This window comes from Jatropha curcas, chromosome 5 (assembly GCF_041381405.1).
Source record: "Jatropha curcas cultivar XTBG-Jc1 chromosome 5, XTBG_Jcur_1.0, whole genome shotgun sequence".
NCBI classification, from domain to species: Eukaryota; Viridiplantae; Streptophyta; class Magnoliopsida; order Malpighiales; family Euphorbiaceae; genus Jatropha; species Jatropha curcas.
In genome coordinates, this window is record NC_143155.1 from 23,179,002 (window position 1) to 23,206,846 (window position 27,845).

The 27,845-nt window shown below is 36.0% G+C and overlaps 6 protein-coding genes across 9 annotated transcripts; all 6 read left to right on the forward strand.

Annotated features, from left to right (window-relative positions):
* Window positions 1-289: 289 nt before the first annotated feature.
* LOC105630492 (hypothetical protein) lies at window positions 290-1,512 on the forward strand. The gene is made up of 2 exons (XM_012212316.3): window positions 290-970; window positions 1,248-1,512. Exons 1-2 carry the CDS (start codon window positions 491-493, stop codon window positions 1,332-1,334), a joined length of 567 nt encoding a protein of 188 aa, XP_012067706.1. The 5' UTR covers window positions 290-490; the 3' UTR covers window positions 1,335-1,512.
* Window positions 1,513-2,618: 1,106 nt separating this feature from the next.
* Window positions 2,619-6,139, forward strand: LOC105630490 (26S proteasome non-ATPase regulatory subunit 11 homolog). 3 transcript variants are annotated; one of them, XM_012212315.4, is made up of 2 exons: window positions 2,619-2,766; window positions 4,697-6,139. In XM_012212315.4, exon 2 carries the CDS (start codon window positions 4,721-4,723, stop codon window positions 5,987-5,989), a length of 1,269 nt encoding a protein of 422 aa, XP_012067705.1. In that variant the 5' UTR covers window positions 2,619-2,766; window positions 4,697-4,720; the 3' UTR covers window positions 5,990-6,139. The 3 variants fall into 3 exon arrangements, with proteins under 3 accessions (XP_012067705.1, XP_037495878.1, XP_089577105.1); XM_037639950.2 differs by lacking the exon at window positions 2,619-2,766 and adding an exon at window positions 2,792-3,513; XM_089720979.1 differs by lacking the exon at window positions 2,619-2,766 and adding an exon at window positions 3,544-4,610.
* Window positions 6,140-7,193: 1,054 nt separating this feature from the next.
* On the forward strand, window positions 7,194-13,909 carry GN (sec7 domain-containing protein). Its single transcript, XM_012212314.4, has 3 exons — window positions 7,194-7,339; window positions 8,205-9,037; window positions 9,719-13,909. The coding sequence occupies exons 2-3, from the start codon at window positions 8,303-8,305 to the stop codon at window positions 13,382-13,384; spliced, it is 4,401 nt and encodes a 1,466-aa protein (XP_012067704.1). The 5' UTR covers window positions 7,194-7,339; window positions 8,205-8,302; the 3' UTR covers window positions 13,385-13,909.
* Window positions 13,910-14,826: 917 nt separating this feature from the next.
* VTI1B (Vesicle transport v-SNARE family protein) lies at window positions 14,827-17,120 on the forward strand. 2 transcript variants are annotated; one of them, XM_012212313.4, is made up of 5 exons: window positions 14,827-15,114; window positions 15,195-15,253; window positions 15,343-15,522; window positions 16,280-16,450; window positions 16,776-17,120. In XM_012212313.4, the coding sequence occupies exons 1-5, from the start codon at window positions 15,018-15,020 to the stop codon at window positions 16,929-16,931; spliced, it is 663 nt and encodes a 220-aa protein (XP_012067703.1). In that variant the 5' UTR covers window positions 14,827-15,017; the 3' UTR covers window positions 16,932-17,120. The 2 variants fall into 2 exon arrangements, with proteins under 2 accessions (XP_012067703.1, XP_012067702.1); XM_012212312.4 differs by having other exon boundaries at window positions 14,828-15,114; window positions 15,343-15,531.
* An 858-nt stretch (window positions 17,121-17,978) lies between these two features.
* LOC105630486 (plant/protein) lies at window positions 17,979-20,750 on the forward strand. Its single transcript, XM_012212310.4, has 5 exons — window positions 17,979-18,579; window positions 19,402-19,501; window positions 19,587-19,722; window positions 20,246-20,341; window positions 20,417-20,750. Exons 1-5 carry the CDS (start codon window positions 18,207-18,209, stop codon window positions 20,552-20,554), a joined length of 843 nt encoding a protein of 280 aa, XP_012067700.1. The 5' UTR covers window positions 17,979-18,206; the 3' UTR covers window positions 20,555-20,750.
* A 937-nt stretch (window positions 20,751-21,687) lies between these two features.
* VIK (VH1-interacting kinase) lies at window positions 21,688-27,810 on the forward strand. The gene is made up of 11 exons (XM_012212309.4): window positions 21,688-22,140; window positions 22,323-22,397; window positions 22,934-23,050; window positions 24,473-24,567; window positions 25,067-25,187; window positions 25,307-25,386; window positions 26,031-26,090; window positions 26,336-26,457; window positions 26,543-26,628; window positions 26,710-26,825; window positions 27,275-27,810. The coding sequence occupies exons 1-11, from the start codon at window positions 21,820-21,822 to the stop codon at window positions 27,399-27,401; spliced, it is 1,320 nt and encodes a 439-aa protein (XP_012067699.1). The 5' UTR covers window positions 21,688-21,819; the 3' UTR covers window positions 27,402-27,810.
* The last annotated feature ends 35 nt before the right edge of the window (window positions 27,811-27,845 follow it).

Consider the following 27,845-nt stretch of genomic DNA (forward strand, 5'->3'; position numbering starts at 1 on the left):
ATATCCAGTCAATTGGGTCAACTTCAGACTCTTCCCCAGCTCTGCTCTAGATATTTCTATACCTGCTAAAAATCAACCAGGCTTATGAGCAGATATTGCAAAACAAGATGTGATACTCTCCTAACAATTTCATGATCTGCAATCAAATGGTCAAGATTTATCTCTTTAAAAATGGATTTGATCAAGAAAAATTACTGGGTTACGTAATTATTGTTTTCTGAATTCAGTAAAGAGGAAAAAAAAAAATCTATTCACAAGTTAATTTATGTAATTAACTAATTCATGATATATATATATATATCCTGTTAAAAAGACAAAGCATATAGACTGGTTTTTTACAATACCAACAGGGAAAATAAATATCAGTTTTCAGTTATCCAGAATCCGAAACTAACACCATGGCTACTTGATAAAAGTCATCCTTCCCTAATTTTCTACAGACTTCAAATTCTAGTCTTAGTAGAGGCTAGAACACCAATCAAGAACAGCAATGGAAGGTGGTGAAGCCACAGAATCCTTGAATGATTGGGAGCAAGTCCAACCGGAAATTATTCTTCAAGATGATCTCTCTGTTTTCCCTCCAAGCTATCACGAAGGCCTACAAATCTCACCACCGCAACCACCACCACTACCACCATCACCACCAGATTCTCAGCCTCCAATCCAACCGAGTTCAGTTGTTGTGTGTAGTGCGGAAGGTGAAGAAGTATTCTCGCCGTCGCCGGACTCAAAAGCAAAAGTGGGAAATGAGATTGGCAAGTGTTTGAGGTGGCGATTTGAGATTTTGAGGTCTGGGATTGTTTGGATTGCAAGTAGAGCTCGCGGTGGAAGTGGTTTTTGGTCATTGGCTTCGGTGAGTGCAGTATTTGCGACCGCGGTGTTGCTGTATTTGAAGCTGCAGAAGTGGCGTCAATGGGTCCGTGAAGAGAGCGAGAATCGTCTGATCCATCTTATCAAAGAGAAAGACCAGGTCCATTTGCTAATTCAACCATTTTATTTTTTGAAATCTTGCGGATGCATTGAATTGGTTGCTAAATTTAAAGTGTTTGAATAAATGCCAAAGAGAAACAGTAGTTTTACTGGAATGGTTGGATTGACAGAAAGAAATTAAGCATTAGCTTTCATGGGTTTAAGAACTGTTTAGGGATATGGGTTTAAGCCCTTAGCATAGTTTAATTAGTTTGTCAATAAAGAGTAATCAAGTCTCTTGCTTATGCCTCTAATAAGTGTCTCATATAATTTTGCAGAAGATTAGCCAGCTCTTGCTTCAGATTGCCCAGATGAATGAAATGTTATCTGCCCGTCGGAAGGTTCCAGTTGTCCGAGTTGGTTGATTGACAAGGAACTTTGTCCCTCTACAATTGCTACTAGAAAATTATGGATATTTTCCTTTTCCATTTAGAGATGTATATGTGTGTGTGTGTGTGTATATTCACATTCAATATATGTTGGTGACTGCACCAGTTTCCAAAATTTTTTCTAGAGTTGATTTATATTCAATCTTGTTTTTCACTGGCTTGTCATGCTATGTGCTTCTGAGCCCAGATGTAGGAAGAGTGGCATATGCCAATATGCAACTCGTGATTAGATATATGCATGAGGATAATAGTGCTAGTCATTAGATTGGCTTCTCTCAATTAATCTTCAATCTTTTTCCCCTTTTTATTTTCCAAAAAAAAAAAAAAAAAAAAAAAAATTCGCCTTGTTGGATTGAAACTTAAGCAAATAGTATTTTATAAAATACACAGCAATATCTTTTGCTGTTATTGAAGGAGTGGGTGTCTTTCCTTTGATAGAAAAACTAGTTGTAGTCCTGCATCTTGGAGTTGTGCAGGAATTAATTTGGATTTGAAAAATAGTTAATTCAAATATTTATATCCCTTGCTTAGAATAGACAAATTCTACAAAATTTTATGAAATTTATTTATAAATCTAAAATTTTGTATCTATTAAGAAAAAAAATGAATAATTAAATTTTAGGAATTCAATTTTATAGATTTAAATGTAATTAAATCAGATTCTATATATGTAAAAAAAAGTAAAATTTCTAAATGAATTCAATAAATTTAAACAACTAAAGCTTTATGACAAAATTTTTAATCATTTTAGCCTCCTAAAATTATTATGCCAAGAGTATTTTAGGAATAAAAGCAAATAAATTCTTAATTTTTCAATTTATTCTAAATGTAAAAATTTTATCTACAAATAAATTATATTTAAAATAAATGAATTCTATGTTTTGATTTTATTTATATCCAACGGAGCATAAAGTAATAAATATAAATAACATTAGGATATTATAGACTAGCATAGTTAATAATTTGAATTTTATATTACATCAGGTCCCTTTTTATAATTTTTTTTTTTTTTTGAGTATTGAGGTAGCATGATTTAATATGTAAGATTGTATATGCACTTATTATTAGGTCATGCCTTGATATATGAAAAAAAAAGATAGATAGAGGGATTTGCTAATTGTAAAAATTTTCATAATTTTAATAAGCAATTAGTAAAAATTACCTCTCCCATTCTCAAAAAAAAAAAAAAAAAAAAAAAAAAAAAAAAAAAAACAAAAATTGGAAGTACATATTATACATGAGGTTAAGGCCCAAAAGACAACTTGAATATTTTAGCCCAAGCCTTAGCCAGTTTGCCCCTTGCACACTCCAGACTAAAGACTTCGAAGCACGGTTTCGTCGTTCTTACATCTTTTCAAGTACAGAAGCAAATCGATCTACTCCATTAACGCTCGATCTTCTTCTCCAGGTTTCTGATTTTTTTATATATCCTATTATAATTCTTCTAAGAAACCAGTTTGTCTTTACTCTCTTCCTTTTCTTGTTTTCAATGAATTTGGTTACCTTCAAACTGAATCCGCTAAATAAACCTCGCAGGACAGCTTTTATTTATTTTTTTTCTATGTCAATTGTTGGTCTCTTTTCGAGTAAATTAAGTACCGTTTAGCTAGATTTGTTCTTTAAGCAAGCAAGCTAGGGATTAATCTTTTGAAGCTGCATCGACTGTTTAACTCTTGTGATTACTGTTATTACTGTTTGTTAATAAAGTAATATTGCCATAGTTTCAGCACATCTAGGTTTTTTCCTGCGTTGAATTTTGTGTTTTTTTTTTGTATTTTATTTTATTTTTTTTTTCAAGCACATATTGCTGCCAGTCGGGGTTTGTGTTATACAGTCTTGGTAGGAATTGTTAGCAACAATTTGGGACAATAGTTTTTATTTTATGTAAAATCCAATTATCTGAACTCTGTGTTGGTGTTATTGTTACAAATGGATTGGTTGTATGTTAACAATGCTATAGTGCCGTTAGAGTTAAGCTGATTGAACCTCCATTTCCATTAGAGGCTACATGCATCAAATTTGGATGTGGCACTGTTTTTTTTCTATTATTAAGTATAGTTGTTGTAAGAAGTAGAATGATTGGATGGAAGGAACTGGAGCATGGAATATAGGTTGAGCTTGGTTTGACATCTTCATGCCACGATTGGAAATTTAGGTCAGCATCAACTGATAGGAAGTTTTTCATGTTCTTTATCTGTTGACTGAGGTATTTTATTTGTATATAGATCGAGAATAATCAACTGTACAACAAAAGAATAAGTTTTTTTATTTTTGGTTAGTGGTTGTTGTAACTCGGCATACTTATACCATACTAGTAGGTCCACTGCTCAATTGTCAAGGTGCTACTTAAGCTGAAGAATATTTGCAATAGATTTAATTGACTAATTGATGCAATGATGACTGTTAATAGCTCCCTCCTGTGTGACTGACAAATTGGGTTTGATGAAGTATGAGTATCAGTATCAACTGAATCATTATTTATCTCCCTGTTTGAGTCCATGAGAGCTTCAATAAATTAAAGATTGACTTTTATTTTTAAGGACCTGTCTCCTTTTTAGTATAATTGCTGTAAAAATAAATTGGAGTGGAGAATGGGGAGAAGAGGAGGTTAACCACTGACTAAGCCTCTTCTTTGCATTTTCTATTTCATCCATCATATTGTATGGTTTGCTTGGAATATAATCATGCCATCACTTCTAGAAACGTCAAATTTTGTATTATGGTCTTTGATCTTTCTAATTTTGCACATATCTGGGATATGAGGAGAATGGTTAACCTACTTTTGTATTGTCATTTGTGGGATATTATCAACCTCAGTGGATATGGTTTCTTCTGTGGTAATACTTTCAGTGGGCTTAATTATCAAGCTATTTTTTTCTATTGATTGTTTTCTTATCACCAGACTGAGCAAAAACATATAATATAAATTACTATATTGTTCGGCTCTTAGGAATTGCTATATAGGCAGGAGACCGGTTGAGTTTTGTTCGCTGTATAATATCAAACTTCATATACACCAACCACCCCCACCCGGAAAAAAAAGGTCTTTTGATAGTGTTAATTTTCTTTCAGGATGAATTAGCCAGTTTCTGTGTGCTCCTGTTTTTGGCCCCAGTGTCCTAGTACTGTTTTAGATTTTGCAAGCTGCTGCAATGGCTGGTTTTAGCGGCATCAAGTATTGCAAATTACTATGTTAAAATAAGTTGCAGTCGCATGTGACACATTTGCACGTTTTACTTTCTTTAGCCATTTGTATGTTTTTTTTTTTCTCCTACAGTTATCATTTATTAGTGCTTGATGCAAGATAAGACATATCAAGTTAATTATTGATTTTGCAGGACTGAAATTTCAAAGCATCAACAATGTCGACATCATATCTCCCTGCAACTACTGATTCAATTGCTCAGGCTTTAGAAGCAAAAGCCCCAACTGAATCCATTTCTATCTATTACCGAATACTAGAGAATCCATCCTCTTCTCCTGAATCTATAAGGATCAAAGAACAGGCTATTGCCAATCTCTCAGATCTCCTCAAAGAAGAGCAACGGGCAGAGGAGCTTCGAAGCCTTCTGACCCAACTAAGGCCCTTCTTTGCCTTGATTCCGAAAGCCAAAACAGCTAAAATTGTTCGTGGAATAATTGATGCAGTCTCTAAAATACCAAACACATCTGATCTCCAGATTTCTCTTTGCAAAGAAATGGTGCAGTGGACCCGTGCTGAGAAGCGAACTTTTCTACGGCAGAGAGTTGAGGCAAGGCTTGCATATCTTTTGATGGAGACCAAGGAGTACTCAGAGGCATTGAATCTCCTTTCTGGCCTAATTAAGGAGGTCAGACGACTGGATGATAAGCTTCTCCTAGTGGACATTAACATACTGGAAAGCAAGCTTCACTTTGCTCTAAGAAATCTTCCTAAAGCCAAGGCTGCACTGACTGCTGCAAGAACAGCAGCCAATGCAATTTATGTTCCACCGGCCCAACAGGGGACCATCGATTTGCAGAGTGGGATCCTTCATGCGGAAGAGAAGGATTACAAAACTGCATACAGCTACTTCTTCGAAGCATTTGAAGCTTTCAGTGCTCTTGATGATAAACAAGCAGTATGTAGCCTTAAATATATGTTGTTATGCAAGATAATGGTGAACCAAGCTGATGATGTTGCAGGAATAATATCAGCCAAGGCAGGGATGAAATATGCGGGGCTTGAGCTGGATGCAATGAAAGCTGTTGCCGATGCTCATGCTAAACGCTCTCTAAAGCTGTTTGAGATTGCACTCCAGAGTTACAATGCCCAACTTGAGGAAGACCCAGTTGTTCACCGCCACCTGTCTTCCCTGTACGACACTTTATTGGAGCAAAACCTCTGCCGGTTGATTGAGCCTTTCTCCAGAGTCGAGATTGCTCATGTAGCTGATCTGATTGAATTGCCTCTAGATCATGTGGAGAAGAAACTGTCTCAGATGATTCTGGATAAGAAGTTTGCCGGAACATTGGACCAGGGCGCTGGATGCCTCATCATTTTTGACGATCCCAAAACAGATGCAATCTACCCAGCAACATTGGAGACTATTTCCAATATCGGCAAGGTTGTTGATAGCCTGTATGTGAGGTCAGCCAAGATAATGGCTTAAATTTCTAGATGTAGGAGTACACCATATTCACCATGTCAGTTAACCAATTTCTTTTTTAATTTTTTTCAGTATAATTCTTCTTGAGCAGGTTGTTTGTCTTTAAATGTTTTTGTCTTTGAAGTAATGCACTTAATCTGCTCTGTTTGTCAAGTTATGTTTTCCCGTGAGAGTAGAACATTATATCTATCTCTACTATTGGAAGGACTTGCGCATTAAAAAAAAATATGAATATAACAGAAATTTCACCTTATAAAAATGGATATGAAAAGCAATTTCATTGGTTCTTTTTTTTTTTATTTTTTTATTTTTTATGTTTTGTTCTCATATTCTTCTCTGGAAGGTGAGGTACCGGATTTAGTAATGCAAGGTCTGGATTTTTATATTGTATATATGGAACACAAGTTGCATGGATTTGTGTTATCGTTCCAGATATTGATGTCGTCACTTGTCCATATTTTATAACCTGATATATGTAACCAAGTACACATTGATTTGATAACAAATGCAAACTTATAGATAAATCTAACAGTAAGTAAGAATTGTAATTCCAATTTTTCTTCCTCAATATAATAATGATAATAATAGTAAAAGTTTAACAAATATAATTATATAAATCAAAACTAATTAACATTTATACTAAAAGAGTATTGACTATTGGATGGTAAATTTTCCATTTTGAATTTTGGACTTTCAATTGAAGTAAAGCCAAAAAAATAAGATTTTTGGTTCGGAATAAGATAATTGGATTATTATTTTTAGGAGAATTTATTTACCACGCATAATTTTTTAAAAAATTCTTTTTGTTATTAATTTGTTGTATAAGTGACATTAAGTATAAATGAGTTTTATCTGGAAAATATATACTTCACAGCTAAATTTATAAGAAGGAAATTTTGTTTCACAAGTATATAGGAAAATATATTCAAATCAAAGTTTTTATAATACTTCTAATGACCTTAATTTTTTTTTTTAATAGTAAATATCGGGAGTAGACTATACGGTTTGAAATATCTCATCACCATCGTTGAGAGAATTTTTTTTTTCTTTGAATATTGGACAGGAGTTTTGGGTAAAAAAAAAAGCCAAAAATAAATATCACTGTGCAAATAATAATAATAATGTTAATGTTACCATTGAAATACATAAATTGTTACAAAAAATTTTTACAGTGAGTTTTTTTTTTTTTTTTTGCATATCCATTTTGTTCTGCTTTGTTTTTTCTCTCGCGTCGTAGAAAACAAAAAGTCGTCCTTTGCATTCCTCGCTCTTTACTTCTCTCTCTCTTTTCCTACCTGCGAAACTGAGAGAGAGAGTTTATTTACGGATCTCACTGTTTCGATCCAAGCACCGGTAAGCCATTGCTATTGATCTACCAAATGCTTCACTTCAGTTCTGTCTTTTACTTCAGTCTACTTCGCTTAATGCCTGTTATTCTTGCCACTGTTCCTCCGAAGACTTGCTGTTTCTTTTATTCACACTTTGGCTTTTTAGTTATTGGCATTGAACCTCTGTTTGGTTGCCCGGAAACTTTCTGTGAGATTTTTTTTTTTTCACCATCTTATGATTCGTGCAATTCCTTCAAATTTTGTTAGCAGAAGCAAATGTCATCGGTTAAGTGAAAATCTAGATTCTGTTTTAGGTAAACCTTTCTTTGAAAAAAAAAAAAAAATTCGGTCCGGTTTTTCATTTGATCGAATGGGGATCTTCCTTGCATCTTTTTGCTAGATCTGATGCAGCCAGTTTCTTATTAGGATATGTAGTAATTTGCTGTTTCCTTTTCTTTCCCCTTTTATTAGTGTGATATAAAGTTCGTTGATTGTATGTAGTGTTAAGAGTCTTGTCTTTGCATGCAAGTAATGTTTGTTAATTGAATTGAGATTGAGATTTTTATTATATTAAATTATTAAATTAGGGTTTTAAATGAGCTCATTGTGATTTTAATTATTTGCAATTTAACTTCTTGAAGAATAAAAGATGGAGAATGCCCCTTCAACTGAAATTTTCCCTTTTTTTTTGAGATGAAATTCTGAAACTGCACAAGAAATGATAACTTTTGCTGGTGCTTTTCAATAGTTCAGACTGCTCAAGCTTCATTTTGATATATGCACCTCACATTTATGAAAGTCTTCATTAAGAGGCTGCGGTTTATTTATTTTGCACCTGTTTCCTTGTTTATGGCTAATGAGCATGGATTGGTTGTTTTGTCGATATGAAGGGTATGCATCACCCGAGTTCTTGTGCCTCCTCTGTTTAGCGACTGGTAGATACTGATAGAAATTGGGTTGAGTACTGAACATTGTACAGAGTAGAGTCATGGGTCGCTTAAAGCTGCAATCTGGAATCAAAGCAATTGAGGAAGAACCCGAGGAATGTGACTCTTCTTATTCTAATAAAGCTACTTTAGCTTGCATGATTAATGCAGAAGTAGGTGCTGTATTGGCAGTCATGAGGAGAAATGTAAGATGGGGAGGTCGTTATATGTCTGGTGACGATCAGCTAGAGCACTCTTTGATTCAGTCCTTGAAGGCATTGCGGAAGCAAATTTTTTCATGGCAGCATCCGTGGCATACCATCAACCCTGCTGTGTATCTCCAGCCATTTTTGGATGTAATTCGATCTGATGAAACTGGTGCTTCTATCACTGGGGTTGCATTATCATCTGTTTACAAGATTTTAACCCTTGACGTGATTGATCAAAACACTGTAAATGTTGAAGATGCCATGCACTTGGTAGTTGATGCTGTGACAAGTTGTCGATTTGAAGTGACAGATCCTGCATCAGAAGAGGTGGTGCTAATGAAAATTCTTCAGGTTCTTCTAGCTTGTATGAAAAGCAAAGCATCAGTCACACTAAGTAACCAGCATGTCTGTACCATAGTAAACACTTGTTTCCGTATAGTTCACCAAGCTGGAAGTAAAGGTGAATTGTTACAACGGATAGCTCGGCACACAATGCATGAACTTGTTAGGTGCATTTTTTCCCACCTACCAGATGTTGACAACACAGAACATGCACTGGTTAATGGAGTTAGTCCTGCCAAACAGGAGGTATAAATGTATATTTAATTCTTGTTATTTGAAAATTATCCTGTTTTGTTGATGTCCATCAAGGCTACTATGTTGAAATTTATTTTATTTTTTTTTATAAAAAGATCCCTTCTACTTCTCCATACTTATTCTTGTTAATTATACATCAGAAATCATGGTTCTTGTCCCATTTTTCATGCTTGAGAAGGGGAGCTATGGGAAAATTTGTAGTGGTTTTAATTTCAAAGTCAATAGTCGATAAAAATCCTTGCTCTCTGATTTTACTTTAAACTGAAATTTGAGGTTGCCCTATGGTCTTCTTAGTTTGAGATTGACACTACACCTTTGCCTATTCCTTTATTTCAGTGTCAGTAAATCAATGAGGAAATGTAGGTACTATTTGATTTCCCATGTTCTGGTAACTCAGCAACAAGGCCTTGCAATGTACAATGTGGCATTTTATGTCAACACTTATTAATACTCTGGTGCCTGGAAACTTGGCTGTAAATTGGAAAAGCATAATTAACTTCATGATGTTTATGTGCTGTGACGTGTGGTATGTAGCTTAGGGATGATGCATTGGCCTCCTTTACAAGAACAATTTTGGATCAAACAGTGGATAATAATAGGTTTTCATGTTTGGTTTGTCTGCATCTTTTTTTTTTTTACCTCAAAAAATATATAACATTCTTTCTTTTACAGATTGGTGGTCTAGATAACGATTACACTTTCGGGAGGAAACAAATGGAAAATGGCAACAGTAGTTCTGAATTTGATGGCCAAGTGTCCTCTGTGAGCTTCAGTTCTAGTGCTTCCACAGGCTTGGTGGCAACTGTAATGGAGGAAAATACAATTGGAGCAAGTGGTGGAAAGGATGCCCTTCCATATGATTTGCACCTAATGACAGAGCCATACGGTGTCCCTTGCATGGTGGAGATATTTCACTTTTTGTGTTCTTTATTAAATGTTGTTGAGCATATGGGAATGGGTCCTAGATCTAATACAATAGCATTTGATGAAGATGTGCCCCTTTTTGCGTTGGGCTTAATTAATTCAGCTATAGAATTGGGTGGGCCTTCTATTCGTCACCACCCCAGGTTATTGAGTTTGATTCAGGATGAATTATTTCGTAATCTGATGCAATTCGGCTTGTCAATGAGCCCACTTATTCTCTCAATGGTTTGTAGTATTGTTCTTAACCTGTATCACCATTTACGCACTGAACTCAAATTGCAGCTTGAGGCTTTCTTCTCTTGTGTGATTTTGAGACTCGCACAGAGCAGATATGGTGCTTCATACCAGCAGCAAGAGGTTGCCATGGAGGCTCTTGTGGACTTCTGCAGGCAGAAAACATTTATGGTGGAGATGTATGCCAACTTAGATTGTGACATAACATGTAGTAATGTGTTTGAAGACCTAGCTAATTTACTGTCAAAAAGTGCATTTCCAGTGAACTGCCCTTTGTCTGCAATGCACATTCTTGCATTGGATGGTCTTATCGCTGTCATTCAAGGAATGGCTGAAAGGATAGGCAATGGATCAGTTAGTTCAGAACAGGCACCAGTGAACCTTGAGGAGTATACGCCCTTCTGGATGGTAAAGTGCAACAATTATAGTGATCCCAGTCACTGGGTTCCCTTTGTCCGACGGAGAAAGTATATCAAGAGAAGATTGATGATTGGGGCAGACCACTTCAACCGTGATCCAAAGAAAGGCCTAGAATTTCTGCAAGGAACACATCTCTTACCTGACAAACTTGACCCCCAAAGTGTGGCCTGCTTTTTTAGATACACTGCTGGCTTAGATAAGAATCTTGTTGGAGATTTCCTGGGAAATCATGATGAGTTTTGCGTTCAGGTTCTTCATGAATTTGCTGGGACTTTTGATTTTCAAGGGATGAATCTGGATACTGCTCTGCGGTTATTCTTGGAAACTTTTAGGCTGCCTGGAGAATCTCAAAAAATACAAAGGGTGCTTGAGGCATTTTCTGAGAGATACTATGAGCAATCACCACAGATTCTAGCTAACAAGGATGCTGCTCTTTTGTTATCTTATTCACTGATAATGCTCAACACAGATCAGCATAATGTACAGGTGAAGAAAAAGATGACAGAAGAGGATTTTATACGAAATAACAGGCACATAAATGGGGGCAATGACTTACCTCGGGAATTCCTGTCTGAACTGTACCATTCAATTTGCAAGAATGAGATCCGCACAACTCCAGAACAAGGAGTTGGATTCCCTGAAATGACCCCTAGTCGTTGGATTGATCTAATGCACAAATCAAAGAAAACTGCTCCCTTCATTGTATCTGATTCAATAGCATACCTTGATCATGATATGTTTGCTATAATGTCAGGTCCAACAATTGCTGCCATTTCCGTTGTTTTTGATCATGCAGAGCATGAAGATGTTTACCAGACATGTATTGATGGGTTCTTAGCTGTTGCAAAAATTTCAGCATGTCATCATCTTGAAGATGTACTGGATGACCTAGTTGTGTCTCTGTGTAAGTTCACAACCCTTTTGAATCCATCATCTGTGGAGGAACCCGTGCTAGCTTTTGGTGATGACACAAAAGCCAGGATGGCAACTGTGACTGTTTTCACAATTGCAAATAGGTATGGTGATTATATTCGTACAGGTTGGAGAAATATCCTGGATTGCATTTTACGTTTGCACAAACTTGGTCTTCTTCCAGCACGAGTGGCTAGTGATGCTGCTGATGAATCAGAACTTTCTGCTGACCCAGGACATGGGAAACCTATCACTAATTCTTTGTCTTCAGTTCATATGCAATCCATGGGAACTCCCAGAAGATCTTCTGGCCTGATGGGCCGGTTTAGTCAGCTGTTATCTCTTGACACTGAGGAGCCAAGGTCACAGCCTACTGAACAACAACTTGCTGCTCATCAGCGTACCCTCCAGACTATCCAAAAATGTCATGTTGACAGCATATTTACTGAAAGCAAGTTTTTGCAGGCTGAATCTTTATTACAGCTAGCACGAGCACTCATTTGGGCAGCCGGGCGGCCTCAGAAAGGAAACAGTTCTCCGGAGGATGAAGATACTGCAGTTTTCTGCCTGGAGTTGCTGATTGCCATTACTCTTAATAACCGAGACAGGATTGTGCTATTATGGCAGGGTGTTTATGAGCACATAGCCAATATTGTTCAGTCAACTGTAATGCCTTGTGCCTTAGTAGAGAAAGCTGTGTTTGGACTCCTCCGGATTTGCCAGCGGCTACTCCCTTACAAAGAGAACCTAGCTGATGAACTTTTAAGATCATTGCAACTTGTTTTAAAGCTTGATGCCCGTGTTGCTGATGCTTATTGTGAACAAATCACACAGGAAGTCAGTCGCCTGGTGAAAGCAAATGCCACGCATATCAGATCTATAATGGGGTGGCGTACAATAACATCCCTACTTTCCATCACAGCCCGTCATCCTGAAGCTTCTGAAGCTGGATTTGATGCAATTTTGTTCATTATGAATGATGGAGCTCACTTGTTACCAGCCAATTATGTTCTCTGTGTTGATGCAGCTCGGCAGTTTGCAGAGTCCCGTGTGGCACAGGCAGAAAGGTCTGTGCGGGCACTAGATCTTATGGCAGGTTCTGTTGACTGTTTATCACGGTGGTCTGATGAGGCTAAGGAAGCAATGGGGGAGGAGGAAGCTGCAAAACTGTTGCAGGATATTGGGGAGATGTGGCTGAGGCTTGTGCAGGGATTAAGAAAAGTTTGTTTGGATCAGAGAGAAGAGGTTCGAAACCATGCACTTTTGTCATTACAAAAGTGCTTGACAGGAGTGGACGGGATCAATCTGCCACATGGTTTGTGGTTGCAGTGTTTTGATCTTGTAATCTTCACAATGCTGGATGACTTGCTTGAAATTGCTCAGGGACACTCCCAAAAAGATTACAGAAACATGGATGGGACATTAATCATTGCTGTAAAGCTCCTGTCAAAAGTGTTCTTACAGTTACTTCATGACCTTTCACAATTAACAACTTTCTGTAAATTATGGCTGGGAGTGCTCAGCCGGATGGAAAAATATCTCAAGGTTAAAGTAAGAGGGAAGAAGAGCGAGAAGCTTCAGGAAGTAGTGCCCGAGCTTCTTAAGAACACCTTGCTTGTAATGAAGACAAAGGGAGTGCTAGTGCAGAGGAGTGCCTTAGGTGGGGACAGCTTGTGGGAACTAACGTGGCTACATGTGAATAACATTGCGCCATCTTTACAAGCTGAGGTGTTCCCTGATCAAGAATGGGAGCTGTCACAGCACAAGCAGGGCGAAACTGGAGGTGGTCTGGTGTCTGATGAAACAGGTTCTGTTCCTTCAAATGGATCAGTGGCTTCTGAAGGTTAAAACGAGCAGATGGTTTCATCCTCCTGCATTATTTTCGTAATACATGTAGCTGAGAGCACATGATTGCTAGCAGTGAGACAGTACATTTTCATGTCCAAACACCAAGGTTAACTTGAGTAGTTATAGAGATTCAGCAAGACTTAAGCAAGTCTCAGTATTGGCTCATGCTGTTGGATCCTAATTGCACAGAAGAAAGGAGTTAATACTGCGAACGACCTAAAGGTTGGTCAATTAGTGCTTCTAATCTCTGCTATCATTATCAAAATATGGATTTCCCTGAAGATATATAGGTATTCTAGGATTGTGTAGGATGTTTATGCAGAAGAAATATTTAACCCATATGATTTTGTATTTTGAAAATCTTGAAGGTTTTGGAAGAAATGCCTTATCTACTGTTTAGGAGATTTAAGCCTATGATTTGTATTGGCTTGCTCACTAATGTACAGAAGTAAAAAAATTGAAGACTTTTCTGTCTCATTTAGGTTTTTTCCGAGTATGATAATGAAGTGTACGATTTTGGCTGAAGATTTCTGATTATGCCTCTGCATGATTCAAAATCTTCTCTGGATGGATGTCTTGTTTTTAAACTACAGCGCTTGTATTACAATTTTCACCTAAAATTTTCTTGGGTTTACTCTCTCTTCATATTAAATTGCAATTTATGATCACAGATATAGTCTAATTACTATCAAAATAATAAAAAAAATCCTAAAATGAAAAATCTCAAATTTAGATTTCAGTATTTTTATAATCTGTTGAAAATCTAAATAAAATAAAATTAAAAAATCTTAAAAAACAATCCGAAATTTAGATTTTAGTGTTCTTATTGTTAGTTGAAAATTTTCAATTGCCTTTGGTAATGATATATATAATATATCCACAGACAGTGAAAAGTAAGTTTTTTAAAATGCAATATACATACACATTATGATTTGTTATTGACGCAATGCCCCTTTGGATATTGAAATTTTCCATTTTTGACTTGAACTTATTGCAAGGCCAGTGCCATATTATTTTCACAGAAAAATATAAATTAGATCCTAAATTATAGTTAAACTAAGACATGAGTGTCTTTATTTTAAAAACTAATTATGAGTCCCAAATTACCATTACATTTGTCCTTTCATTCAACATAATATTTTTTAACTGATTGATAAAAAAAATGAAATTATTTCTTGTATAAAAACTGATTTTAAGGTAAAAAAAAAATAAATTAACTTTTAAATTATAATCAAACTAACTATAAAATTCTTAAATTACAGTCCGTTAATACTTTTGTCGTTATGTTTTGAACGTAGAGGTTGATGAAAGAATCAAAGTGTTAGTAATATTTTGATCCTTTGGAGATATTATGGTCATTTTAAAAATAAAATAAAATAAAATTTCGTGCGTTAATTTGACTATAACTTGATCAAAGAAAAAACGAATCGTTTTACATCATCCACATTCCAGATTCCACTGCTGCCGTCTTCAGCGTGAAGTCAAATAAGGGAAAACAGCTGCCAGAGTCATTCGTTTCTAAAGAAATTTACTTTTCGTCGGTTTGCAAATTTACATCCGTCTGTTCGTTTTCTCTCTGTGTAAGCAAAGCAAAACTTCCTTTTCTCTCAAAGATCCAAATCGATCTGAAATTATGAGCGATGTCTTCGAAGGATACGAGCGCCAGTACTGCGAGCTCTCTGCAAATCTCTCCCGTAAATGCAACTCCGCTTCTCTTCTCTCAGATGGAGGTACACTCACCATCAATTTCTCTCCTCTTTCTTTTATAAAAGCCGTTGACCGATGCTCATTTTTTGTTAATAATTTGCAGAGGAGAAGAAGGAGAAGATCTCCGAAATAAAATCTGGACTGGATGATTGTGATGTGTTGGTGCGTTTTGGAAGATTAGGTTTCTATTCTGCGTTTCAGTTTGTTGTTTGATTTTGGTTCTTTCTTGACTTTCTGTTTTTGCTTGGTAGATTCGGAAGATGGACCTTGAAGCGAGAAGTTTGCAGCCAAGTGTGAAGGCTATGCTTCTTGCAAAATTAAGAGAGTATAAATCTGATCTTAATAAGTTGAAGAGGGAATTTAAGAGAGCAACTTCAGGTAATGCTGGTCAGGTTGCCCATGAAGAGTTGTTGGAGGCTGGAATGGCTGATGTAAGATCGGTAAATATGATTTGTCTTGTTTTGCTTTAGGATTATGTGTTCATTTGTTTTCTGGTGTGTGATTCACCTTTTTTGGTTTAATCTCACGTATTCAAGACTTTTGTTTATGGTTTTTGGTATCTGTATATACAAAATTTTCTCTCAATCTTTGATTACATTGTCCAAACATGGCCTAGTTGCTCTCTTAGCTTTGTGAAGCCTTCTGGTGAATTTCATTAGGTAGTTTTATTTCATTTTTGTTGTGTTTAAAGAGTTCAATTTCAACGTGTGCTGGAGAGCTATAGCATACAATGAATTTATTGTTATTCCTGATGATTCCTATTGCTTCGGCTGTGTCGTCGAATTTAGTTGCATTAAGATCTACTGTAAGTTTGTTTATAGGGTTATCTTCTTGCTTGCTGAATTATTGTATTCATGTTTTCGGCAAATGAAAGCACAAGAAAAACTAAAAGAAAACTTGTGTTCTGATCTTTTTACTGAATGGACCGAATGTATTAAGCAGAGTGTAAAAGAAAACAGTTTTCAAGTGCTACTAGTCAGTTAAGACATTACTTCCCTACATTTCTGTTGAAATGTCAACATATATAATTGTCCCTTTTCTTTGACTTTTCTCTGTTAACTAACATTTGGTTGATGATTGCAGGACTTTTTTTTGTTGTCTCAGTACTTGAACAAGTTACATACGAGATGAAATTTTTATTATTATTATAGTTTGGCGAACATTTTGTTAATTGGTAATGACGTACAGGCTTCTGCGGATCAAAGGGAAAGATTGTCTATGTCAGTAGAGAGACTAAACCAGTCAGGTGATAGGATTAAGGAGAGTAGAAGAACAATGCTGGAGACAGAGGAGCTTGGTGTTTCAATTCTTGAAGACTTGCATCAGCAGCGACAAACACTTCTACATGCCCATAACAAGGTACCCCCTCTCTCTCTTCTTGGATGGGGAAAAGGGGAAGTGGTTCACTCATGTGGAAAGAATGTTCGATCTGATGTCCTTCATTCAGTTGATGTTCACTTTTCCACTTACATTTTATTCAGATATCTAGTGCCTCTATTTATTATTATGTCAATTAGCCATTCGTATTAAATCTTTGTTAGATCTTTTATCATTCTTTTGTTACACCTTCAATTGATAAATGGCTGTAATCCTTGCTGAAGTTGTGAACTAGCTCGCTGAAGTAGCAGTTTTTGCTTATAGTTACGATCTAATTTCATTTCTTTGTTTATTTTTACCTTTTCAGCTTCATGGAGTAGATGATGCCATTGACAAGAGTAAGAAAATCTTGACTTCTATGTCTAGAAGAATAAGCAGAAACAAGTGGATTGTTGGCTCAGTAATTGCTGCTCTTGCGATTGCAATCATCTTTATTATCTTCTTTAAGTTTTCTCATCGCTAATAAACCCTCGGAATTGTGGTACATGTTATACGTTGTTACTTTACATGTAATGTGTATATAGAATCGCCAAGTGATCTACTGAACATCAACCATTTACCATTCATGCTGTATTTTTGGAATTGTACATGCTTGTCATTTTCCTTTCATGTTGTCATTATGCATTCAAGAAAAGTTATCTGGTTTTATTTATGCTACCGGTTGCTTTGATAAAATTATTTTTTTTTTGTAATAACCACCACACAAAAACATATACATGATGAAATGGTAGGTTACCCCTTCGCATTTTATTAGTGACTTCGATACTAAGATTATGAAGGCAACGACGAAGTATTCTAATATATCAGTTCATTTAAACCAATTATTCTTTTATTCGGATGGTTTTTATTCGGCCAAAAAGGCGTGTAAATTTTTTTTTTTTTTTGGCTAATTGTAAAATGGATGTTGAGCTACTGTAATTTGGTTTTATAATTCATACCTCAAATGGATCATCTACATGCGACGGCTAAGGGACAAGTTAGGGAAACTGAAAATGCTAGGGAAGATTTGTGTCCATATGGAAAGGCTAGTTAGCGGCTGCCAACGAAGTTATTATATAGGAGCATAGGTTCTTTTCAGATGCTTTTAAATGCGTCTGAGATTGTCATTTGAATTGGTGCTGCGATTGCGAAAGGCATTTTATTGAAAATCATTGAATTATATTTTTAAAGTGGATTTTACATATATTAGTCGTAAAGATAGTTAATAGCATTTAGATTGGGAATACGTCTGGGCCAAAGTTTGGTGAATTCTGGATTACATGAATTGCCCATTAGTCTAAGGCTGGCTGCTTCTATCATACTCTTTTTTTCACACGGGAATCGTACAAAACTACAACCACGTGGACGGAAGGCGTCCTGATCATTGATCAATGCTTGTAACTTTGTATTTATAAATTTATAGTAAACATAGTAATAATAATAATTTCAACCCATTTTTTTGGCTCTGAGTTTGACCGGTCTGCTTCTACAGACCCAACCCAAACCAACCAAACTCCTCTTCGGCCCCACCACTCCGAAAATATCCTACACAACAAGAAGAAGAAAATCAGATTCTCACAGAGCCAAACTTCAACTTCCCCTGTTCCTCCTCCAGCCACCGTATTTTCCAGCAACTGAGTCTTTCACGCAGAGAATTTCTCTCTCGCTCTCTGTTCGATTATATTACTGACCTAACCGTTCAACAAAATTCTCAGTTGGTTAACATAACATATATACAAAGAGACTGTGTGATCTAATCATGGATTCCCTCGCGTCAGTTTCTCCTTCCATAGTTCTCCCTCCCAGTAAACCTCTTCCTACACGACGTCGTTCTATCTCTACGGCCTCCTCTTCCTCCGCTTATAATCTTCGTCCTCGCCTTTTTATCTCATATTCTTCAGTATCTTCAAGAAGGAGATGGACACGAGTTTCATGTAAACTGAGCGGCGATGGTAGGGCTAATCGTCCAGAAGATGATGAAGAAGACGACGGACAAGAGGAGGTGGATAGGGCGCTTCACTTGGATGGTACAATTCCAGGAACCTCGAATGAGTTCGTTAAGCAAGTGTCTTCTCGTGCTTACGATATGCGAAGACATCTTCAACAAACATTTGATAGCAGTAGCTATGATGGTAACAAATAACCCTGTGATTCGATTCAATTCAATTCAATAATTGTGCACATGACTCTTGATTTAAATTCTTTTTATTGAAAATTGATTCTGCTTAGCTGTTGTTTCTTGAGCCTTTTTCCAGTTCTTTTTCGATTCTAATTGCGTGGACGAATTCGCTTTTTGCAGTATGTGCTTGAGAATCTGAATCCGCAGTTTCCTTTCTAGATGATAACTGATATAAATGAATCTATATGGTTGGATTCACTGTAGTTTTGGACATTATAAATGGGTTAATTTTTGTGGTGTAGAGTTAGAGTTCTGTGCATATTACGTCATTTTTTGCATTTGTTGGTGTTGGTGTTGGCTGGAGCGATTTTCACTTCTGCTCTTCTCCGTTTTAGCCTTTGCCTCTTATGCTTAGATCTAGTTTCCTTGCAAGGATATAGGGGTGATCATGTGTCTATAATGCTCCAATCCGTATATTGACCTCTAACTCTCTAAGCAACTGAACTGGTGTTTCCAAAATCTCTGGACTGCTCAACTTTGGTCTGCTTGAGAAATATAGTTTTCTTTTTTGCAGAAAAGTACTACTCCAGAGTCTGCCTGTTCAGAAAGAGACACAGAGAATCTGCTAGTGTTGCTTATATTCCTTGTGGAATTTGAGCACGTACTAGTTTAGCTGTATAAGTTATTCATTTATGGATCAAAGCTGTTTCTTGTATACATGATTAATGTATTATCTTGTGATTTTCTAAATCTGCAGTTTTGTTATTGAACTATGTCTTCGCTTGCTTTTTCCACAATGTTTAACGAAATTTCTCCATTTTTTATTGTTGTTTAGTATTGGATGTCAACCCGTGGAGAGAGACCTCAAAGCCTGTATATGTACTAACCCACAGAGAAAACCAGTTGTGCACAATGAAAACTCGAAGAAATCGCAGGTCTGAATTGTTTTCAGTGTTTTATCTTCTATCAAATTCTTGTTATGTTGCCCCAGTCACAAATGAGGTTTTGCTTTTGAAACAGTGAGGTGGAGAGGGAGCTTGGGTTACTATTTTCTAAAGGAGGAAAGCGGAGATCTGAAATGGGAAATCAGGCTAAACAGCCCAGAAGAGGGACAAAGTTCCAGATGCTCGTGGAGGATGTTAGAGAGGGCGTGCTTGTAAGTGCTTGTTTCTGTTACTCTTGTTACTTGCTCTTGAATTCAGTTTTAAAACAATAAATAATATGGTAAATACATGAGCCCAAGCACCATAAGACACTGGAGTATATAATGGCACATGTAGAGAACTAACACCGAACTGCTAAGTCAGTCCCTGCGTGGTACAGCAATACTTACAGAAATCATTGAGAATTCCTTCTACAGTAGGTCCACCCAAAAAGTCCGTACTTGCCTCATCTGCCGTTTTTTCCCTGTTTCTAAAGACATTCAAGCACCTGTAATCAACCTCCAATTGTGTGGTGGATTAAATTTGCCTCTATCCTTTGTGATGTTTTCATTTATGTTTAAATTTTCACATCTCCAGTGACATAGTTGGTGTAATTTTTGATGACCTCTTATTGTTTTGTTCCCAAATGCCCATACATATTTCATGTGTGAGTTAATTCAAAGCTGGCTTTTATTTATTTGATGTCCCATTTAATCTCTCTGTTGCTCAGTCAAAGTAACAAAATTCTTGCTGCAGGTATTTGAAGATGAGAATGAAGCTGTAAGATATTGCGATTTACTGCAGGGAGGAGGTAAAGGATGTGAAGGTGTCGCAGAAATCGAAGCCTCATCAGTAAGAATCCAAACAAAAAATTTGATGCACCCCTATTAAAGAGAAATTTTATAATGGTCTTCTTTTTCCATGCAGGTATTTGATCTTTGCCAGAAAATGAGGGCTCTTGCTGTTCTATTCCGAAGGGGGAGGACACCTCCCCTGCCACAAAGCCTTGAGCTCAACTTGAGAGCTCGTAAGAGGTCCCTTGAAGACCAAGAGGACTTGATATGAAATTCAGGTGATTATGTGAGATGTGCTATTCTAAATAATGAATAGCATAAAGTAAATATTGTAATTAAAATGATATTCACAAATTGTATGACATAAAAAAACATAGCTCAATTTACACATTTACACATGTATGCTCAATGGTCATGATGTTCTTCCCTTTCCTGGAAAAATTGAATTCAGTTGGATGTTAGATTTACATTGTCTTTTTCTTTTTCTTTTTTTATTGAAGTCTTGAAGACCCTAATAAAAGTAGTGGGACCTGCATAAAGTGAATTTAATACTCTCAATGTCAAGAGTTGTTGCTGTCATTTATACGAGTCTATAGTATAGATCAGTGATGAGTTGATTATTAGCTGATTGATTATCTTTATCCCGTTATCCGTTTTTTACGATACGCATCAACATACAAGACGTTTTTTTCGTTTGAAAGCGTGTAAGGCCGAAATTGGAAAGCAAATGATAATAGCAAAGAACGAACTGCTCTTCATTTATTTTATAGGCACGTGTATTTTACCTTTTCTTCTACTACGAAATTAAATGCAAGTTCTGGCGTGTATACCGATAGTTTTAATTTAAAATTTCATAGTTGATGGATTATTAATATGAGGACATATTAAAAAAATTAAGAAAATGGCAATATGACGATATTAACTATTTCATTAAACTGTGAGAAAATTAACTCAAGCTCTATAAATGGGATGGATGGGTGGAGTAGTTTAGAAATTATTATACCTTAAAAATAAAAATATTATTTAAAAGTTATTATTTAAAATTAATTTCACATTTAATCACAAATATTTTCATAGAAACAATAGTCTTACACATTTTGTAATATGGAGGACTTTGAACTCCAGACTACATATATTTCTCTGTAAATCATACCAGGGTGTCATTGGCACCGTCCTCCTAATGTTCTTCATACATACTATGACAATTAGCATATGGTAACAGTAAAAGTAAATAAACGACTCGCGTTTTCACTCGACGCCTCCCAAAGAAAATGAGCGAGCAGCTCGAGTTTAACGCACGAACACCGAGTAATAAAGGTCGGTAAAAAAAAAAAAAAAGAGCGAATCTAGTTTATAATTCTGTTGAAAAAGTAAAATCATAATAACGGAAACAAAGTTACAAACCTCCACTTTACGTCTAACCTCTGTTACCATCTCCCAGTTGGCCGCTTCCAACATCCAATAAAACTACACGCTCACATAAAGCCTACGGAAACGACTCTCCATTTCTTTTCTGATCCGATCTGCTCTTCAGCCATGAGCTCCGGTAATTCCTCCTCCTCTTCCCTCGGCGACGCTGCGTCTAACATGACTGGCCGAGGAGGCTCCTCCTCCTCGGAAAAACAAAAAGAGAAGGCCAGAGTTAGCAGAACTTCATTGATACTGTGGCACGCTCACCAAAACGACGCCGCTGCTGTTCGGAAGCTTCTTGAAGAAGATCCGTCTCTCGTTCACGCCAGGGATTATGATAACCGGACTCCGCTCCATGTCGCGTCCCTTCATGGATGGATCGAGGTTGCTAAGTGTCTGATTGAGTTTGGCGCCGATGTCAACGCCCAGGATCGATGGAAGAATACGGTATCGTTTCTTGTCATTTTGCATTGATTGCTGTATGTATACTTGTTGACAATTTTAGAATTCAATTTTAATTATGTAATTTTGATTATATAAGGCCAATGTATTATTCAAATTCATAGAGATAATGTTTGCTTCCTCTGAGCTTAACACACTAATTTGGCATTTAATCTTTGTCATGGCAGCCTTTAGCTGATGCAGAAGGAGCTAAGAAACATAACATGATTGAGCTTTTAAAATCATATGGTGGCTTGTCTTATGTAAGTTTGGTGCTTCCTCTCCTATCCAAAATCTTTAAATCAATTTATTTCTTAATCTTTTGCGTAAGTTGCCAATGATCTTAAAATGCCTTAGTAATTCATGTAAAATGTTGATTTGACCACTTTTAACTTTCCATTTCTTTATTTTCTTTTTCCGGCTCCAGTTTCTAGAGATCAGATGTTTCTTTTGAGGCTTCTTGCTGGATTATGTCCATGTTTTTTGTGCACAGCAAATAAATTTGGTGAAAGGAAATATTTGCGATTCTGTCAATTATTCAACAATGAAATTCCGTAGATCCTATCTGTTGTTGCTTTTATTGGTTTATTAATGCAAATTTGTGCTTTTTGATGCAGTGATACTAAATATACATACTTAATCTCGATTTGCTGGAAACTAGAAATGCATACAATTCATGTCTAATCTTTAAGTGTCATTGCCATAGCCTATTGCATTTACTTGATATACTTTCATTCCTTGCCATTTGTTCTTTGATTACTTATGTGGGTCTAGCTAAGTTTGTGAACTCAAACTGCAGGGCCAAAACGGAAGCCATTTTGAACCAAAGCCTGTTCCACCACCTCTTCCAAACAAGTGTGACTGGGAAATTGACCCGTCAGAGCTTGACTTCTCAAACTCAGCAATTATTGGAAAGGTTTGATTTTATCTGTCTTGATAGTTGATTATGCAGATTATTATGCATCTATCAACAAATTGTTTTAGTAAGTCATGCTTTGCGCTTTGGATTGTGTATGCTATTAAGTTTAGTTAACATTGTAATTAGGACCTTTTGCCTGTTATTCTACAGCAGCTATGAGTGCCTGTAATTATTGTTGGTTTTTGAAGAATGCATTACATTATGTCCCTGAACAGAGAATTAGGTTTAACTTTGTCTATGACTTGCATGGCGAAAAAAAGCTTTTTGTCTTGGAAATCTTTTAGTTAAAGGATGAGGAAGTTGGTTTATCGGATTTTTCATTTTTATTATGGAAGATTTTATCACCTTTTGGGTTTTGGCATCATCCAATCATATGATCATTTTGACTTAGTTTATTACCTGTCATTAGTCGGCTGTCATGTTATGCTGTCAAATCCAATTAACTGCATATGCCTATCCTTACGAGAAGTTGCCAATTCATGAAGGTGATGTGAAAGGTCTTAAATCGCAGTGGTAGTCATGCATGCCCGATGAGTATCAGTCACGGTCAGCACTATTGTGAATTTGTAAATGATACTATTGGGTGTGTCATTCTGTCACTATCATGATAAATTCACTCATATGATTGGTTTGATATGACATATGAGAGCTAATATTTAAAACCATATTTGTGAAAATGCTCAAGTTTCACGGGGTGAAGCATACATTCACTCTGTATCATCTCCTTGAAGTTTTATATTGTCAGGGGTGTAGTCTTGACCCACCTGTTCATTCCATCTACTAATTTGCAACTAATGAGAGAGCCATATTAGGTCCTTTGCCGAACATAGCTCTGCCACTGGCATTTTCCTCATTAAATCTCAATGTTGTCACTGACTTGAACTTAATATCCTGAATTTTCCTTAAACTTGATGTGTTGTTTGTCATTAGTATTAAAAATTAGCTATATTTAGAACTCGTTTTGCTATTACAATAAGGGGAACTTTTCTCTTGGGCTATGTTGAAATAGACTAATAAACTGAAATGAAATTTTATTTTGTAATTCTCTCTTGAAAAAACAAATATGTTTTTCCAAAGCAATTCATCTAGAAATCCAGGTGAAACTCTTCAAATGGCCAATAATTCTTTTTGCAGGTCGTCTCTGCTTATGAAATTGTTGAGGATGAATTATTTTGTTGAGAGGTTATATATCCTTTTTGTAAAACATGTCATAATGGAGGGGGGAGAGAGAGAGAGAGAGATCGAGATTATGTTTTCATATTTTAGTTTTGTGCCTCTATAGTTAAATGTTTTGTTCTACCGCCTTGTCCTATTTTAAGTTGTGCTTTTTAACTTGCTGCAGTCATCTTTCAAATTCTATTATATTTTCTCTAAATATATCTTCAATTTCTACTGCTAATAGTTTGGTTATGCTGTTAGGGATCTTTTGGGGAGATTTTGAAAGCCTATTGGCGAGGAACTCCAGTGGCAGTCAAGCGCATTCTTCCATCCCTTTCAGATGATAGATTGGTGATGTGAGTCCTTCTATTGGAATTTCACTTACACGTTCTATTATAGTTATGTTGGTTGATTTTCATTGTGGACCCTTATCGACTATAATTCAGATGCGAAATAAAATATGACATCAGCAGTACTTTAACGTAATAAACTTCTTTTAAAGATATATTTGTTTTCAACAAATAGATAGTGTGCTATAATTTGAGCTGTATTTTAAAGGCTGTTACCAGAACCAAAATAATGATGGTGTTAATATATTTTAACTGCAAAGGCATGGAATCCTATTGATGATGGTGTTAACATATTCTCTTAGAATTTCTTCTTTGAAGGTGGTGAGTCTCTACTTTCTGTTTAAATTAAGTTGAATTTTTGCTTCCCTTATGCTATTAGTATAGTGTCTCAGTTCTCAGGAAATTGATTAATTTGGTACCCGTTGTGTATAATTCTACTTCTCTTCAAACCCTGTTATTTATTTTATTTTGGTTAAACTTACCATTATTCACTTTCCTGATTCAGTCAGGATTTCAGACATGAGGTTAATTTGCTAGTGAAGCTTCGCCACCCAAATATAGTCCAATTTCTGGGAGCTGTCACTGACAAGAAACCTCTTATGTTGATCACAGAGTATTTACGAGGGGTATATGACTTAGCATTTGTTCCAAATCTTACACTCCATCCTTAAGAGGAGCTGTTAATGACATAAAAATTTTATGCAAAGTGACTCTGCTTGATCATAGCTTTTATGTGATTTGACAGGGTGATCTCCATCAGTACCTCAAGGAAAAGGGTGCACTTAGTTCTTCAACAGCCATCAACTTTGCATTGGATATTGCCAGGTATTGTGAGCTTCTATTTCTTCTTTGTTCTCCTGAGGGAAAAATGTGGGGATCTCTTACCTCTATATTTTAGCTTTTTATTTGTAGTTAGTTTATATTTCATGGTAAAATAATTTAAGCTTTACTAGTTGTACCAATTAACACTTACTTCATAATGTTCTATTTTATTATTTTTTTCAGTGATTCATTAAGCTATGGTTGAATCATTTTTCTCAAACTGCAGTTTGTTTCTATTTGGAACATGTGATGGGCCTGATGACTATGTGACCCCATTCATACAACATTATGTGGTTTTTTCCTTGCCGGGTTGTTTTAGCTGGTCATATGCATTTTTTTTTTTTTTTTTGTGTGTGTGTGTTCTTTCCTTGACAAATGCTGGTAATATAAAAAAGAAGCACAGAAAAAGTTGAAGAACCTTATAGGCATTATTTCTTTTTCATATTACATGCTTTATGAAATATGTGCAAGCCATATAGCTTTGTATACAATAATGTTGTGCCACATTTTATTTACTTGTGAAAGAAAGAATGGGAAATCTGAACCATTTAGACTTTTAGCCTAAAAAATTTTACTAAGTGATTCATGCAGCTTTAATGATTTTGATTATTATGCTAATTTGCATCTTCTAAATCATATTTGACCAGAGGCATGGCTTACCTTCACAATGAACCAAATGTCATTATTCACAGAGACCTAAAACCAAGGTGAGTTTACTTCTGTGCCAAATTCTGCTAACAAATAATCAGGCCTTTTAAGTAGCTCCTAGTAAAGCCATTCTGTAATTTAAGGCTTTAAGTGGAGCATTTCATTTTGCAGCAAAATTTGCAATATTCTTGGGGAACAGCTTTAGCATTTTATAGCATCCTACCTTCCAGTGTTCAGAATATTGACATGTCATTTTAATCATCTTTTCTGTTTTTACCTAATTAATGTGTACTCTAAATCTTAGGAATGTTCTTTTAGTTAACTCCAATGCTGACCATTTGAAAGTTGGAGATTTTGGATTGAGCAAGCTCATCAAGGTTCAGAATTCTCATGACGTGTACAAAATGACTGGCGAGACAGGAAGCTGTGAGTGTTGCTTGTGAAATTGTTGTACATGAATTTTGTTCTTGTGCTTAATTTTTCCTTTTCTTTTTTCTTAACAAACCAATAGATCGGTATATGGCTCCGGAAGTATTCAGGCACCGGAAATATGATAAGAAAGTTGATGTTTTCTCTTTCGCGATGATACTATACGAGGTAATTTTTGGTTTCTGCAATACAAGATAACAACACAGAGTATTCAAAATGAGTTGTGATGCATTTTCTTGCTCAATGCAGATGCTGGAAGGGGAACCACCACTTGCAAATTATGAACCTTATGAAGCAGCAAAGTTTGTGGCAGAGGGGCACAGGCCAACTTTTCGTGCCAAAGGATTTACCACTGATCTGAGAGAGTAAGTCTAAGTCTATACATTTCCAGTGCATCACATTTTCCCCCCTTTCTTCTTCATGGAAATTGTTTTTATTTGGTTCTATGTAATGAAATGTAAAAATCTTAAAATCCATAACTAAACTGAACTTGAAAAGCCCTACCAAATTTACCAAACTGCATTGGTTGAGTTCTGCATTTCTGTTTAAATTGAATAATGCAAAGTACGTTTGACAAAGGCTGCTGATATTTGTCCAATTAAAGTAAATCATGTTATCTTTAGTCCGAATCTATTTTATCATCCTAATATGTCTTTTTAAAAGTCAACTTACTTATTTAAGGTGGAACTGTCTTCTCAAGACACTTTCCACCCCACATCTCTTCCCCCAAAAGCAATAAATAAATTAAAGAAGCCAGTCTTGAAACAATCCTCAAGTTGTTTGTTAACTAATATCTTCTTTTGAATGTTTGTAGATTAACAGATCAGTGTTGGTCTGCTGATATGAATAAAAGACCTTCTTTCCTGGAAATTCTCAAGAGGCTTGAAAAGATCAAGGAAAATTTAGGTGGAGATCATCATTGGAACATATTCACTGCATAACACTGGAGCAATGAAATGGTCAAATATATATGGATATACACGACACTCGAGCTAGTCATTTCTTATGCCCACAATTGTGCAGATGGTGTTGTTAATAGATTTGACTGCAAAAGATTGTGAGACGCTGCTGTTGCTGGTTTTTCACTAAATGCACCAGATTTTTTTAATGGTCAGAGTTGGCATTCGCAAATCTTTTCCATATTGATATGGAGCCAGCTTGTCAAGTAATATCGATTCGATTAATATACATAAACATGCATATTATCTGACCCTGTATTTTTCCTTTGTTTTCCAATTGTAATTTGTTGTGGATTTGAAAGTTCTTAGGTGCTTTTTCCTGTCCTTGTATATGCTAGGCTTCATAAAATTTGGCAATTCAATTCATAAGCGTACGAGAAATTATATCGTATTGAATATTCTTTTAGGGTTCATATCGTTTGGTTT